Here is a 15,504-nt window from a genome sequence, read left to right as displayed (position 1 = left end):
AAAAACACCAGATAATTCCATGGAAAAATATCACTGATTCAACCAAGAATCAATCAAGTTTAAATGGAGTGGACAGTTGTTAGATGAGAATACAATATTTAGTCTCAAATTATCTCCCCATTATTTTTTCTATTAATTATCAAAGGAATAATATTAACTACACAGTGGACAAGCTGGTCAACACCTGAGCCACATCATGAAAACTGACATCACCAATATGGGACAAATGAACATTACTACGCCTCTGGATGAGATACACTAAAGACACATGGCCATTTTGGTGGCTTTTCAGCTAAAACCTATAACCTAAATCTAATGATGAAACATCAAACAAATTCAAATTAAGGCCGAGGGCTGGGTGCAGTGGTTTACGCCTGTAATCCAGCACTTCGGAAGGCCTGAGGTCAGGAATGAGACCAGCCTGGCCAAAATGGTGAAACCCCATCTCTACTAAAAATACAAATATTAGTTGGGTGTGGAGCACACTTGTCCCAGCTACTTGGGAGGCTGAGGTTGTAGTGAGCTGAGATCACGCCACTGCACTCAAGCCTGGGTGACAGAGCAAGACTCCATCTCAAAAACAAAACAAAAAAACAAACTAAGGCTGAGAGGCTGTTCCACACTGAAGGAGACTAAGAGGAATGACAATTACATAATGGCCTTGGATTAGATAATGAATCAGAAGAAATTTAAGAGTATTACCATAACAAAAGTAGAACACAGACTGCAGATTATTCTACTAATGTTAAAGTTCCTGAATTTCATCACTCAACTGTGTGTATGTATAAGAATCTTTGTTATTAGGAAATACATCAAAGTATTAAAGTTCATAATATATGCAATGCAATCTTCTATAGTTCAGAAAAAAATAAAGATTCAGTAAAGCACTTATGTCAAGATGTTAAAAAGCAGTGTAAAATATATATATGGGAGTTCTCTGCATTGTTCTTGCAAGTTTTTTGTAAGTTCAAAGTAGTTTCAAAATAAAGTTACAAATGGATTACAAAAATTGCTTAAATGACTGTCAGTTTGTAACCACTAAAAGCAATGCTCTTGTTATTCAACCAATACAAAGCAGATTAAACCATGTGATCTCTCGTGATTGGATTTTCAACTCTGATAACCTAAATAATGAATGTTTTAAGCATTTTTTCACCTAATATCCAATACCATACCCCGAATACAGGAAGCACAAAACCTTCAAACATTATCTTCATACACGATAGCCAAAACCAAAGGAAATGGTGGATGAGGGAACTAAAAGAAATGTACAAACACAGGAATCAAAGTTATTTTGCTGACAATCTTCCCTCCAATGACACTGCACTTTCATAATACTGAGTAGTGTTGCCATTTTGGACATTTAAGTTTTATAAAATTTAGTCTAATGTAATTCTAAATTTCATTAGTACTTAAATTCTTAATTACAGCTGAAAAGACCATTCTAAAATTACCACTGGTGTACTTTTTAGTCATCAAATTTGATTTTAAAACTGTCAAAAGCCATTAAGGAAGCATTTGAGTTTTCATTTTTTATAAGGATATGAGTTTAAAATGGTTGAGAAACACTACAGATCTTTCTAGTGAAAAACTCAGAAATGGACTGAACCTGACTATAGTAAGTTAGAAGTAACTGGTTATTTGTGAGAAAACATCCCATTCCCCACCACCTAGAAGAATGAGAAGTACCAGTACAACACTCAAGTTGCACTGAAAGAAAAGGATGTTAGCTAAACAAACCAAAAATAAATACCAATATGTGGCATTCTTGTTCAAACTCTACAGAGGGTACAAGTTAGCTGCAGTTAATTCTTTTAAGCCACATTCTTCAGCTCAGATGTGTCCTTAAAGGTTATGATTCTTAGTTTGACACTCATGTGACTGTCTTTTTAAAAAAAGTTTATGCAACCAGAAAATCGGGTTTCAAACCCAGGAATAAATTCAGTTTTACAGTTAAAATGGCATAACCCTAACCCTGACTGTTAATCTAACAGTCACAGTATACTAAGCACATAGTAGATGCTTCAAAGATCGCTTGATTGATAATATACAAAAAGCAAGCCAGGAGACTAATCATTTTATTGTCCAGGCAAGTATAGGGAATATTCTGCAAACTACAAAATTTACTAACAGCAATAAGATTCAATTACTACCCTGCAAAGCCTCAATTCCCAAAACCAGCTGCCAGAAACACAGATACTGTATGTCCATCCTCTAGAGATTGAGTCAGCAGTGCTGGTATGCTAACTGGGAGCTTGTATGCTTTAAAAGCTTTCCAAGTGATTCTGAAGCAGTGAAGTTTGTAAACTTTGGCTCCAGGGATAACAATGTCTTATTTTACTCACATATAAAATGAGGGAGCTAAACTAATTCATGTTCCAGCTTTAAAAATTTGTGACTTAAAACATGCCCACTTCAACTTTATGTAATATGTGCAGTAGTCATAGTCTGGTGAACGAAAAAATTTCCAAGAAAACCATCATAACAAAATGGCCAACCTTCTTTTTTCTTCAAATCCAGTATGAAAAGTTGCAGAATATGAATCTTGGGACAAAGGAAGACTTAAAATGTCAACAGTACATGCTAGAGCTGAAGTGCTGTATTTAAATAAAAGGCTGTAATTGAACATGTTCTGTTACATGAATAAAAGTATTTAGATTTAGTTTTAGAAAAATTAAAAACAGCTTTGGGATCTTGTTATCTTTGACCCTTACTACAGTTCAATGTACTATTTCAAAACTACATTTGAATCCTATCACTGATGTCAACTTGTCTTTAGAACTATTGCTTAATTAACACTTGCAAATAGAAAATTTTTCTTTGGAGGTCTAGCATACAAAATGGTAAAACTTACCCACATTATGCTTTCCTGAGTCTTAGAAAAGCAGCTGAGTTTCTCAAGAGTTTCTCAAGAAGTTGTATTCAAAGCAAATATTCACAATTTTTGTTCAAACTGCTGTGGATTCTGATATGTGAGGGAAAAAATCTAGATACAGATTTCAACCTGTTATGCCATTATACAAACCAACTATTTGTTTTCTGCTACCAAGCTGCTAGGAGCAAACCAGTTTAATAATAAAATTAAAAGTTTAAACATTCAGTAAAATTAAAGTAATAAAATTGAAAGTTTAATAAATTAGTTACAACTAATAAATGCATTGTCCACATTTATTTAGAGGTGCAGATTTTACAGATGTCACTGGTAATATTTTAGACATCTTCATTTCCTGGAACTGCCTTGAACCAGACTCATTTCAAAGGAATAGCTATTTCAAAGCTGATGCATTAAAGAAAATACAAACAATCCATTAGAAAATATTTGAGCTTTTGACTTAAACTGGTCCTTTTGTTTTATAAAGGAAAGTCGGCTGCCACCTGATTCCTCTGAGCTCAAGTTATAACCAAAACTGCTCAACACTGTAAAAAGTCTCATGTGTTAGAATTAGTTTTATTTCCAAATATGGAGGTTTCTAGCTCTGTGATATTATGAAGGGCTTACATGTTTGTGTTGATTCATGGATGCTATGTTGCGCATATCTTTAATACCTTTTGGGATAGGGATAGTTTTGATCCAAAATTATCCCCTATGATCCTAATGACTATAATACCCAATAATTTTAACAACTAAGTATTAGGTATTATATGTTATTATGTTATTCCACGAATGTCCAGGAAATTTAGGTAAAACATTACTACTTCCCCCAAAAACTTCAAATTGTATGATCCAATAGTCCTTTTTGTTTCACCACTAATTTTAGAATGTATATGCACTTTTTATCATAAATCTTTTTCCACAATTTCAGAATATATCATGACTCATTACACCAAAGAATAGAATATAAAAAAGCTAGGTTTAAAACATAAGAGTCTTTGCAGGGTAAAGAAAATGACCATATATTTTCAATATGTTTACTAATGACTGTAGAGATTAGTTTTGCTTTATAAAGCTGAGAAATATATAATCAGGTTGATTACAACAAGATTTTGCTTGAAAATAAACAGCTACATTTCACATAAAAGAATAAATTATCTAGAAATTATAAAGATTAGAAAATATAAGGTTTCATTTAAAGAAATGTCGTTATCTAAGTAACTACATCCTTTTGCAAATAGTTGCTTTGGCTGAGAAAAAAGTCCCAAGGGAAAAAATGTATAGACCATGTTAGTAGAGGTGACAGCACCTAAACAGCTCTGTTATAATGGATAGGGAAAAGGGATAGAATCAGATAATTCAATAAAACCTAAAATAGTTTACTACTTATTATAGTCAACATGTAAATATTTCCTTTGCTTATCAAACAGTACTTTATTCAAAGCACTTTCAGATTATTATCACTCAGTTCTGGGTTTACAAGTACTTTTTTCTTTTACATCTCTATTCTACATTTATATATGCATCTAAGAAACTAGATAAAAAAGCATATGGAGTTTTTAAAGTAAAAATCTGAATAATCACACAGACATGGACCAACATTTATTACAAACAGGAAAAGTGTAGATCTATAAGAAAAGAGTACAGATTTTTTTTTTTTGTAAAAAGGCTGCAAGCTGAAGTATAGAAATCACCATAATCTACATAATGCAGTAACTGTATCTGCATTTTAAAATCACATTGCTCAACAGAAAGAAAACATTATAATACAGTAATTTGAACTGCTATGTAAAGGTATTAAAACAGTATCAACAGTAGAAAAGTTTATTTCAATTTAGGTCACTCATGTTGCATCCTGAGTTCACTTCCATTTTCCAAGAAGAAAGGTCATTTTGAAAAATTGAAATGTATGCTACACAACCCATTATTTATAAGGAAGGAAAAACCAAGTATAGAGAAAAGAATTCATCTTTTGTAAAAATTTTAAATAAAAAAACAATCAATTCTCTATATGCTTTTATTAAAGAAATACAGCTTTCACAGACAGCAAGATACATTGTTGCTATTACCAGCAGCATTACCTTCTTCATTTCTCCTTCAGCCACCAATAAAAAACATCCTTCAGTAAAAAAATTCCTTATGAATGTGGCCCGATTCAAAACAAATTACTTCTCTAACAATAAGATATTGTAGCTTACATGTTGTCACTCATCACCTAATTACATGAAAAGCTACAGAAACCACAGGCTGGGTAGGGGAGAACAATTTAAAAGAGTATGTCAAAATTCTGTAGATTTTCTCGATTTTGTGATTATTTAGTGACCTTTTTGATCATTGTAAAAAGTAGTTCTTTAAAGAGCACTGAGGCTCTGACTGGGGCATTCCACTTAACTCGAGTGTTTAAAACCTCTCATTTATTAAATCCAAAAATATACTAAACTGCATTTAAGATATCCTTATCAGATCAAATAGCTGGAGACATATTTAAATGTTTCCTTTATTTAAAACTAAGAAGTCACAAAAGTAGTTTCATATCATACTGATATTTAAACTTTATACTTGATAACTATCATTTTAAGAACAGTCATACAATTAATGACTTGCTCATCTTATAATAAATAATATTGTTAAATCATGTGACGTAACAGTTTTGGAGTAAAGAGTAGAGCAATACATTTCAGGGAGTGGAGGCAAAATGTTATCTCCTATGTATTATATATAACACCAAAGTAATTTGGCCTAGTTTTTGAAATTATATATTAAGAATACACAGAAGTTTGTCCTAAATGCCGTTCACTAGAGCAAGAGAATTTTACCTGCAACAATTTCCATGCTACAGCAAAAAAAATGAAAGCATGTGACAAATTAAGGATAACATTTTAAATCCAAATTTTACATAGCTAAATAGATACTGCTCAACTCTCAGTTATGAGCAAATCTGATACACTGGCTCATATAGTAGCATCATCAAATTTTTTTCTAAGTAATTAATATGCTCTCATTTCCAACTGATGTTTCGAATTTTTTTAAAAAGTTTAATACTTTTTTCCTTTGACATTTTGTACTTTAATAGGATTTGCAAGGAGTTTCTCTGGGGAAGCAAATCATCTTCTGTTACTAAAGATGTATGCATTTTCTATTAAAAAAATGTATTTGGAGTCACACAAGTTGGTTTAGCTGAATATAAAGAAATGAACATTACAATTTTCCCACCATGAAGTACTGAGTTACAACAAATGTATTAACAAAACTTTATTTTCTTGAGTGCATACAGAATGTTATGTAAACACTTAAGTATTACTTTCAACGTAAAAACATTCTTATTATCACTTTGGATTTTTAAAAAGTATTATAAATAAGTTATGTGTCTTCTCCAGAAATATTAATGGCCACATTGAGTGATATGATCAAAAGAAAACTTTAGCCTCTCATAGGCTAAACAAAAATATAAAATGTGAATATAAAAAATAAAGAGCAAACCAGGAAAGAGAATAACACAGCTCAGAATATGCATTTCTAAAACCAGTATTCAATTTAAAACCTTAATTTCTAAACCAAAAATATAAATTTTTTAAAATATACATATATATTATTTACCATTTGTTTTTAATACATTATATATACCTATTTGTGCGTGTTTGTACGTTTGTGCGTGTGTGAAGTAACTGCAAATAGTACCAACTACATAAATCAGGCAACTGCTAGCAGCTCTTCATTTCATTGTATGAATTGAGCCTGTTATGTAGACAACTTTCAGCCCCTTGGAATAACATCTGGTCTTCCTGAAACTTTTTTAAGGATGCAGTTTGTAACTAACAGCTAGGAAATTGCAGAAATAAACCCATTGTGTTCAGAGTTACAGAATGGAGTATCTAACTGCCTATTTCAGTTTAACTTATGCTATAATAAAACGCATGAATAATGCCTGAATAATTGAGAAACAAGGAAATTTCAAAAACTCAGAAAGTTCTACTTCATTATACAAAAACAATTATATATCAATTATGTTCATTTCTGGTGTGTTTGAATTTAAGTCTAATGTGTTTGTAAAGCCAGACTAGAATGCAGACCAGGTGCACGTGTTCCAGGTTCCTTGTTTTAATGAGTTAATACAAAGCAGCACAGGCTTCAGCATATTTCAGACAGGCCTCACCTGTTTTGTGCCAACCTACTTTGGTGATTTAAATATATTAAGGAAAGAAATGGTCCCAGAGGATAGGTGAGGAAACTTTAAGGATATGGTCATGGGCCAAAACTACCAGACTCCACGTAAGGCACAATCTCTCTCATACATACAAACACACAAACACACAAACCACATACACAACCACACACACAAAAATAAAACACACACAATGTTCCTGCTATTATCCAGTAATTTCCCTCCCAACCAAGTAATGCAATCTAAACTATAGCACAAATACAATGAGTACACTGTAGCCTCTATTTAAACCTGCTATTGGTTGGGTCCATTCTGAGGACACATCACAGATGACACTGTGTTGTGCTGAAGTATATTCAGTACTGCTGATGACCAAAGCCCTTTGAATAGGTCCAAAACAGACCTAAATATTATCAAATTTCAGGTACAGCAGAAAATGTTATGTTGAGGCTGCAGTGTACTTGATTATGCTGAGAATCTGTATCACAAAATTAATATTAAGAGTACTGCGTATTATAAGTTACAAAAAGAAATGCATATAATTTTCAGCTTAATGTGAATATCAGTTATTTACATCTTACCCCTTCCATCCCATTAATTTATATTAATAACCTGAAAATGATTACTTGGTGCCAACTGTTATTGACACATTAAAACTTTTATTATCATTTTTACTACTAATTCCAGTCTTCAAAAGTTAACATTTTCCTCCTAACCATAATCATGAATGGGGTCCTTACTCTTTAAAATATACATGCCTGGGTTCAAATTTCAAGATATAAAAAGCAAGAAAAAAAAAGCAAAGTATCATTGGGTAAAATTAAGATTAAATAGGATTATTAAATAGGTTTGAATCACATTAGCTTATTCTTGCATAATATAAACTATCTTACAGAAAAATCGTTAAATTATTGAAGTGCTTACATTGATAAACCATGCATTTTCACAAAATTAAAATGTGAAGTAATTATTCTCTTAAAATGTTTCATTTCACCAGACACTCAAAATACTCTATGAAAAACTAAGTTAACATTTCTGTATTTTCATATACTCTCATCCATATTAGTTTGTAAGTAGGAATAAAAAGAAAAATGAGTTCTAAATAAATGACACAGGAGGCAATAAATTGACACATGACAAGTAAATAAAAGGCTAAAGCACTCCAATACCATTGAAACTGTTTTAATGTTGTTGCAACTCCAAAATGCAACAATCATCAGCTTGTAAAAGACCCAAATTTCAAAAATTCATTTTAATTACTCCTTTATACCTATTTTACAAAATAAAAGTAAGACACATTTAAATCCTCCTTGTCCTAATTAGCTATGTTCCTAATTTGTTTTCTATCACTACAGTGTATGCTGCAATTCCCATCAGATGCTGATATTAAGAAAAAATAAAATAAAATAGTAACCTCTGCTTCAATGTACAGTTTCCAGAATCTGCCAGAACTGGGGAACTGGGCAACAAGGCGTTCATAAGTCTTCCGTGCTTTGTCTATAGGTTGATTCTAAAATTGAAAACCAATAAACAGCATTTACAATGTTAGGATTATGAAAATATTATTCACTGCAGAACCAAGTAGTGTGATTGGACCCATAGAGAAGGAAATGTAATCCTATATCACTAAACCTGTGCCTCTCGAATGAGAATGCTCCAAGCATCAAGGTCATATGGATTCTCTTCTAATTTCTTTTCCGCTTTCTTCACCTTCTCTGGGACATACTCAGCTGCCTGGGGAAAAAAAACAACAGTGAACTAAAGTTACTGTTTTAAAAATCTCATGCCTAACTTAATTCATGAACAATAAAGTCCTCAGATGCAATGTCACATTACAAAGCATAAAAAATCCTCTTATAAAAGAAAAGTGTGTTTTCTAGAACCTCTGTGTACAATCGTCCTTCCTTATCTGTGAGTTCCGCATCCTTAGATTCAACCAAGGGTGGACTGAAAATACTCAGAGGGGGGAAAAAAAAAGACAGCAGTGTCTATACTAAACATGTACAGCCTTTTTATTTATCATTATTTCCTAAACAACACAGTATAATAACTATTTAAATGGTATTTGTATTATATGACGTTATTATAAATAATCTAGAGATGATTTAAGTATTTGGGAGGACATATGTAAGCTATATGAAAATACATTATTTTATATAAGAGACACGAGCATACACGGACTCTGGTATCTAAGTGGTTGTCCTGGCAACAATCCCCCACAGATACTGAGGGACGATTGTATTTGTAATCAGAAGTAACTTGCATGAAGATAATAAAACCAAGTGATCAAATTTTTTTATTCAAATAAACTTATTTTTGTATTAAATACTATAAAACAGCAGTTCTCAAACTTTATGGTCTCAGGACCCCTCTACACTCTTAAAAATTAAGAACCACAAAGAGCTTTTATGTGGGTTTTATCAATATTTACTATATCAGAAATTAAAACAAATTTAAATATCGATTGATTTACAAAGAAAACTTTTTACGTTTTTTCTTTATAAAAAATAACTTAAAATTCAGTAATAAGAATGTCACTTTTTACATATTTATAAATCCATTCAATGTTCAACTTTTTAAAAGGCAGCTGGATTTTCACATCTGCTTCTGCATTCAATCTGCTGCCCTGTCAGATCATAAAGATACTGAAAAATTCCACTGTATCCCCGTGAGAGATTAGGAATGAAAAAGGGCAAATAATGTCTTAGACTTATTATGAGACAGGTTGAACTCACAGATCCTCTGAGAGTCCTTAGGAACCCTTGGGGTTCCTGGACCAACTTTGAGAAACACTGCTGTCAAAGCATTCATCCTGCACCACAAAGAAAACACGTGAAATGACATGGAAATCTTATTTTGATGTAAGGAAATTTTAAAAACACAATTCACAACTGTATATACAACACAATGAAAACTATAAAAGAAATCTGCAATTAAAGAGATTTTTAAAATATATTCAAATGCTTAGACTGGTCATCCTTGGAAGATGAGCAGTAGAATTAGAGGCTGATTTTTTTCTCCCTTTTCTTTCAGTATTCCCCAAATCCTTTGGTAAAATAGTTTTACTTTTATTATAGAAATTTAATTTTTTAAAAAATATGCCTAAAATAGTAGCCAGCACTTGAAGCAAAAATAAAAGTATTAATTCTCAAATTGTTGTTCAGAATACTACTGTGTACCACAAAAAGGGATGCTCAAATAAGCCAGATAAATGTTAATTTATACAGGCCAGGTGTGGTGGCTCATGTCTACAATCCCAGCACTTTGGGAAGCTGAGGCAGGCAGATCACCTGAGGCCAGGAGTTCAAGAACAGCCTGGCCGATACGGTGAAACCCCGTCTCTACTAAAAACAGAAAAATTAGCTGGGCGTGGTGGTGTGTGCCTGTAATCCCTGCTACCTGGAAGGCTGAGGCACAAGAATTGCTTGAATCCAGGAGGCAGAGGGTACCATGAGTGAGACAGTGCCACTGCACTCCAGTCTGGGTGACAGAGCCACACAGCACTTTGGGAGGCCGAGGCGGGAAGATCACAAGGTCAGGAGATCGAGACCGTCCTGGCTAACATGGTGAAACTCCGTCACTACTAAAAACACAAAAAATTAGCCAGCCAAGGTGGCAGGCGCCTGTAGTCCCAGCCACTCAGGAGGCTGAGGCAGGAGAATGGCGTGAACTCAGGAGGCGGAGCTTGCAGTTAGCTGAGATCGTGCCATTGCACTCCAGCCTGGGTGACAGCCAGACTATGTCTCAAAAAAAAAAAAGTTAATTTATATAACGTTTTGTTTTGCCTTTTTTCTAGGACATCCTGACATCTATAAATGGCAATACATATTGATAATATCCAAGCATAAAGAAGGAAGCATTGCCCCTATCACTTTTCTCCGTCACCCCCCGCCCCATTTTTTTTTAGTGGAATTAGTATTTCATGGAACAATTCAGTCAAAACACCAGTTTGGAAAAGTTTTTAAAAAGTCATCTGTTCAGATTTTTTTAATTACCTAGGAGAAATAAACTCTTTTCTTTGGAATAAATTAGCTTGCACCACTGGTAAGCATTCACTTATTTAGACATGTTGACTACTGTAATTCAAAATTAAAATAAACATTCTTTCCTAACATATAAGAACCTTATGAATAGCTTGCTCAAGGAACTAAAGCTGGAAAAGTTTATAAGGGACTACTGGCTCTACCCATACATGAAACTACAGGCTCAGAAAGAAGAGCAAATGGAAAATCAGCAAATAATAAAGGTGGCATTTTCAAATCAGAACGGTGAATTATTCAATAAATGGTTTCAAAATAACTATACAGTCATCTGTTAGAATAATTGTGAAATCAATTTTATCAAAATGAAGTTGAATTTCTACTTTCCTCTTTCTGCCAAAATAAACTTGAGAGATCAAAGACTTAAATGTTAAAAACAGAAACACAAGACAGAACTAGAGCAGAATATGGTGAAATGTATTTTTGCATAGGAAAAGCTCTTCAGAAGCTTTTTGGGAGGCCGAGGCAGGAGGATTCCTTGAGCTCAGGAGTTCTTCTGGACCAGCCTGGGCAACACGGCAGAACCCCCGTCTCTACCCAAATACAAAAAAATAGCCAGGTGTGTGCCACACACCTGTAGTCCCACATACTTGGGAAGCTGAGGTGGGAGGATCGCTTGAGCCCGGGAGGGAGAAGTTGCAGTGAACTGAGATTGCTGCCACTGCACTGCGGCCTGGGCGACAGAGCCAGACCCTGTCTTTTGAAAAAAAAAAAAAAAAGTCTTTAAAGAGTAAATTTACATGGTAAGTTAAAATTTGCACATGAGAAAAGTACCAAAATAAAAAAGACAAACATAAAAAAACCTCCAACATATGACAAAAATACTAAATTAAAAGCACAATCAATAAACCACCAGTGGTTCAAAAAGAAAATGCAGCCAGATGCAGAGGCTCACACCTGAAATCTCAGCACTTTGGGGTTGGGAGTGGGCAGGAGGATAGCTTTAGCCCAGGAGTTTGAGACTAATCTCGGCAATATGGCAAAACCTCATCTCTACAAAAAATACAAAGAATTAGTGGGGCATGGTGGCATGCACCTATGGTCCCACCTACTTGGGAGGCTGAAGTGGGAGGATCACCTGAGCCCTGGAGGGTGAGCCATGATCACACCACTACACTCCAACCTAGGTGATAGGGCGAGACTCTGTGTCAAAAAAAATTTTTTTAATAAAAACTTAAAAATTAAAACAAAAAATGGGCAAAGCATACGAACAGTTTATAATTAACTTTTTAAAGACTCAAAAGAAATGCAAATATTGGCCGGGCATGGTGGTTCATGCCTGTAATCCCAGCACTGAGGGAGGCTGAGGCAGGAGGATAGTCAGGAAAGCAAGACTATCCTGGCTAACACGGTGAAACCCTGTCTCCACTAAAAAATACAAAAAATTAGCCGGGTGTGGCGGCGCAAGAATTGCTTACAGTGAGCCGAGATGGCGCCACTGCACTCCAGCCTGGGCAACAGAGCGAGACTCTGTCTCAAAAAAAAAAAAAAAAAAAGGAAAAAAAGAAAATAAGAAATGCAAATATAAACCAGAAAACAGAGATCTAACATCTTATAATTAAATTGCACTGGTGAGGGTAAGCAGCAAAAAATATTCTCATATTGTTAGCAAGGACAAGTAGAAACTTATCAATGTGGCCAGGTGCGGTGGCTCATGCCTGAAATCCCAGCACTTTGGGAGGCTGAGGCAGGTGGATCACCTGAGGTCGGGAGTTTGAGACCAGCCCAACCAACATGGTGAAATCCTGCCTCTACTAAAAATACAAAAATTAGCCAGGAGTGGTGGCACACACCTGTAGTCCCAGCTACTCGGGAGGCTGAGACAGGAGAATTGCTTGAAGCCGGATGGCAGAGGTTGCAGTGAGCCAAGATCGTGCCACTGCATCCCACTCCAGCCTGAGTAACAGAGCAAGACTCCGTCTCAAAAAAAAAGAAAGAAACTGATTAATGTTTAATATAAATGTCTGATTCTGAATTCCACTTCTAGTAACACCCTACTGCACATGTACACAAAGATATATAATGAGAGTCAGCTACTAGACTGTAGTTACATAAGACTGAAAATAAATTAAATAACTACATATAGCCAGATAGGTGGTGCATGCCTGTAGTCCCAGCTACTCAAGAGGCTAAGGTGGAAAAATCGCTTGACCCCAGGAGTTCAAGGCTGCAGTGAGCTATAATCACCCCACTGCACTCTACCCTGGGTAACAGAACAAAACCCCATCTCTATTTGTTAAAAATAAATAAATACATATATACACAAAAGGACCAGTTAAATAAATTATGGAATTTGTAGTCGCTTAAAAAAAAAAAACAAGGCATGGCAGGTAGCCACATGGAAAATAAAAAGTGATGCTGAGCAGGGAGACATGCAAACAACACATACACTTACTCTTCCATATACCCTTCTGGTTTGTTTGACTTTTTCTTATTCACCTGTGAAATATTCACTCAGGGCCTAGTATGTGTCAGACATTGTAGTGGCCCTTGGGATACACAATAAAATGAAGAATTCTTTCAAACGGTTTACTTCTTGAAAATAAAAAAAATTAAAAGAAATTTTAGGCCAGGCATGGTAGCTCATGCCTGTAATCCCAGCACTTTGAGAGGCCAAGGCATGAGGACCACTTGAGGCCAGAAGTTTAAGAGCAGCGGAGCAACACAGTGACCCTTGTCTCTACAAAAAATTTAAAAATTAGCCAGGCGTGGTGGTGTGTGCCTGCAGCCCTAGCTACTACAGAGGCTGAGGCAGGAGGACTGCTTGAGGCCAGAAGTTCAAGACCAGCCTGGGCAACACAGTGAGACTCTGTCTCTACCAAAACAAAAATAACTTAGCCAGGCGTGGTCGCAGGCACCTGTAGTCCTAGCTACTCGGGAAGCTGAAGCAGGAAGATCTCTTGAGCCCAGGAGTTCAAGGTTGCAGTGAGTTAAGACTGCGCCACTGCACTCCAGCCTGGGTGACGGCAAGACACTGTAAAACAAAAGAAAGAGGCCAGGCTTGGTGGCTCATGACTGTAATCCCAGCACTTTGGGAGCCCGAGGCGGGTGGATCACGAGGTCAGGAGTTCGAGACCAGCCTGGCCAACATAGCAAAACCCCATCTCTAAAATACAAAAATTAGCCAGGCATGGTGGTGCGTGCCTATAGTCCCAGATACTCGGGAGGCTGAGGCAAGAGAATCGCTTGAAACCGGGAGGCAGAGGTTATAGTGAGCCGAGATCACACCACTGCACTCCAGCCTGGGCAATAGAGCAAGACGTAGTCTCAAAAAAAAAAAAGAAAGAAAAAAAGAAATTTTACGTAAACTAGAATTTCAGTCCTGAGATACTGACTATAAAATGATAACGATTAACTAAGAAGTAAAACTGATATGGGAACCAAAAAACAGTTCATCTATACTTGAACTGCTTTAGGTAATCAGTGATAACAAACACCCAAAATTACTCTGAATCATGGATTTGCTTTGGAAAAATGCCAGGGATGGGGTAGACAAAGAATCCTACAAGATACGAGTTGTCAATTTCTTTTAGCCTTTCAGTATCACTGAAGAATAAACCTGATATAATCTCAAATGTGTATACTAAAATATATGGTCGTTTTTTCTCTTGGTATTAAGATTTGTGATTTTTGCCCTCTGAAAGAGGGAAAGGATTGTAGACAAGCAGAATCACTGCCAAGGTTTATTGCTGTAATTGTTTTTACTCTTGTTAGTAAGGTCAATTTTACATTTAGAGAGCTATTTAAACTACTTTAGTGTTCACAGGTATTCTGGAGCTCAAGACCCACTTGCTGAAATTAACCTACCAAATCAGGTAAGCTATACCATATAATCTGTAAAAGAGAGAAACTAAGAAGATAGAATCTGATATCCGACCAAGCATATCACAATAAGACGTATACGTGTCTCCTCAATACATCAAATGAGCCACCCCTTTAGTGATTCTCAATCCTGGCTCTGCATTAGAATTATCTAAGGGAAGGAGATTTTAAAAGATGTTCAAGCCTCACCCTCACTCAACTAAACCTGAATCTCTAGGAATGTACATACTATCAAAACATTTTTAAAAACTCTTCAAGTAATTCTAACGTGTAGCAGTCATAGTTGAAAACCATGGCTCATCGGGCGCAGTGGCTCACACCTGTAATCCCAGCATTATGGGAGGCTAAGATAGGTGGATCAATTCAGGTCAGGAGTTTAAGACCAGCCTGACCAACATGGTGACACCCCGTCTCTACTAAAAATACAAAAATTAGCAGGGCGCGGTGGTACGCGCCTGTAGTCTCAGATACTCAGAAGGCTGAAGTGGGAGGATTGCTTGAACCTGGGAGGCAGAGGTTGCAGTGAGGAGAGATGGCGCCACAGCACTCCAGCCTGGGTGACAGAGTAAGACTCCGTCTCCAAACAAAACAAACAAACAATCCCCCCC

At 35.6% G+C, this 15,504-nt stretch overlaps 1 protein-coding gene across 2 annotated transcripts in view; it reads right to left on the bottom strand.

Annotated features, from left to right (window-relative positions):
- CSTF3 (cleavage stimulation factor subunit 3) overlaps positions 1-15,504 on the bottom strand; it is a 78,376-nt gene that overhangs the window by 49,036 nt on the left and 13,836 nt on the right. For both annotated transcript variants that reach the window (XR_004228436.1, XM_023185563.1), the window contains exons 2-3: positions 8,667-8,768; positions 8,449-8,544 (exon numbers count right to left, since the gene is read on the bottom strand). Coding sequence is in view for 1 of the 2 variants with exons in the window: in XM_023185563.1 (XP_023041331.1) it covers positions 8,449-8,544; positions 8,667-8,768 (198 nt within the window). In the remaining variant the exon portion in view is untranslated. The remainder of the gene's footprint in view (positions 1-8,448; positions 8,545-8,666; positions 8,769-15,504) is intronic.

Source organism: Piliocolobus tephrosceles, chromosome 13 (genome assembly GCF_002776525.5).
Source record: "Piliocolobus tephrosceles isolate RC106 chromosome 13, ASM277652v3, whole genome shotgun sequence".
Taxonomy (NCBI): Eukaryota; Metazoa; Chordata; class Mammalia; order Primates; family Cercopithecidae; genus Piliocolobus; species Piliocolobus tephrosceles.
This window is presented reverse-complemented; position numbering and strand designations above follow the sequence as displayed.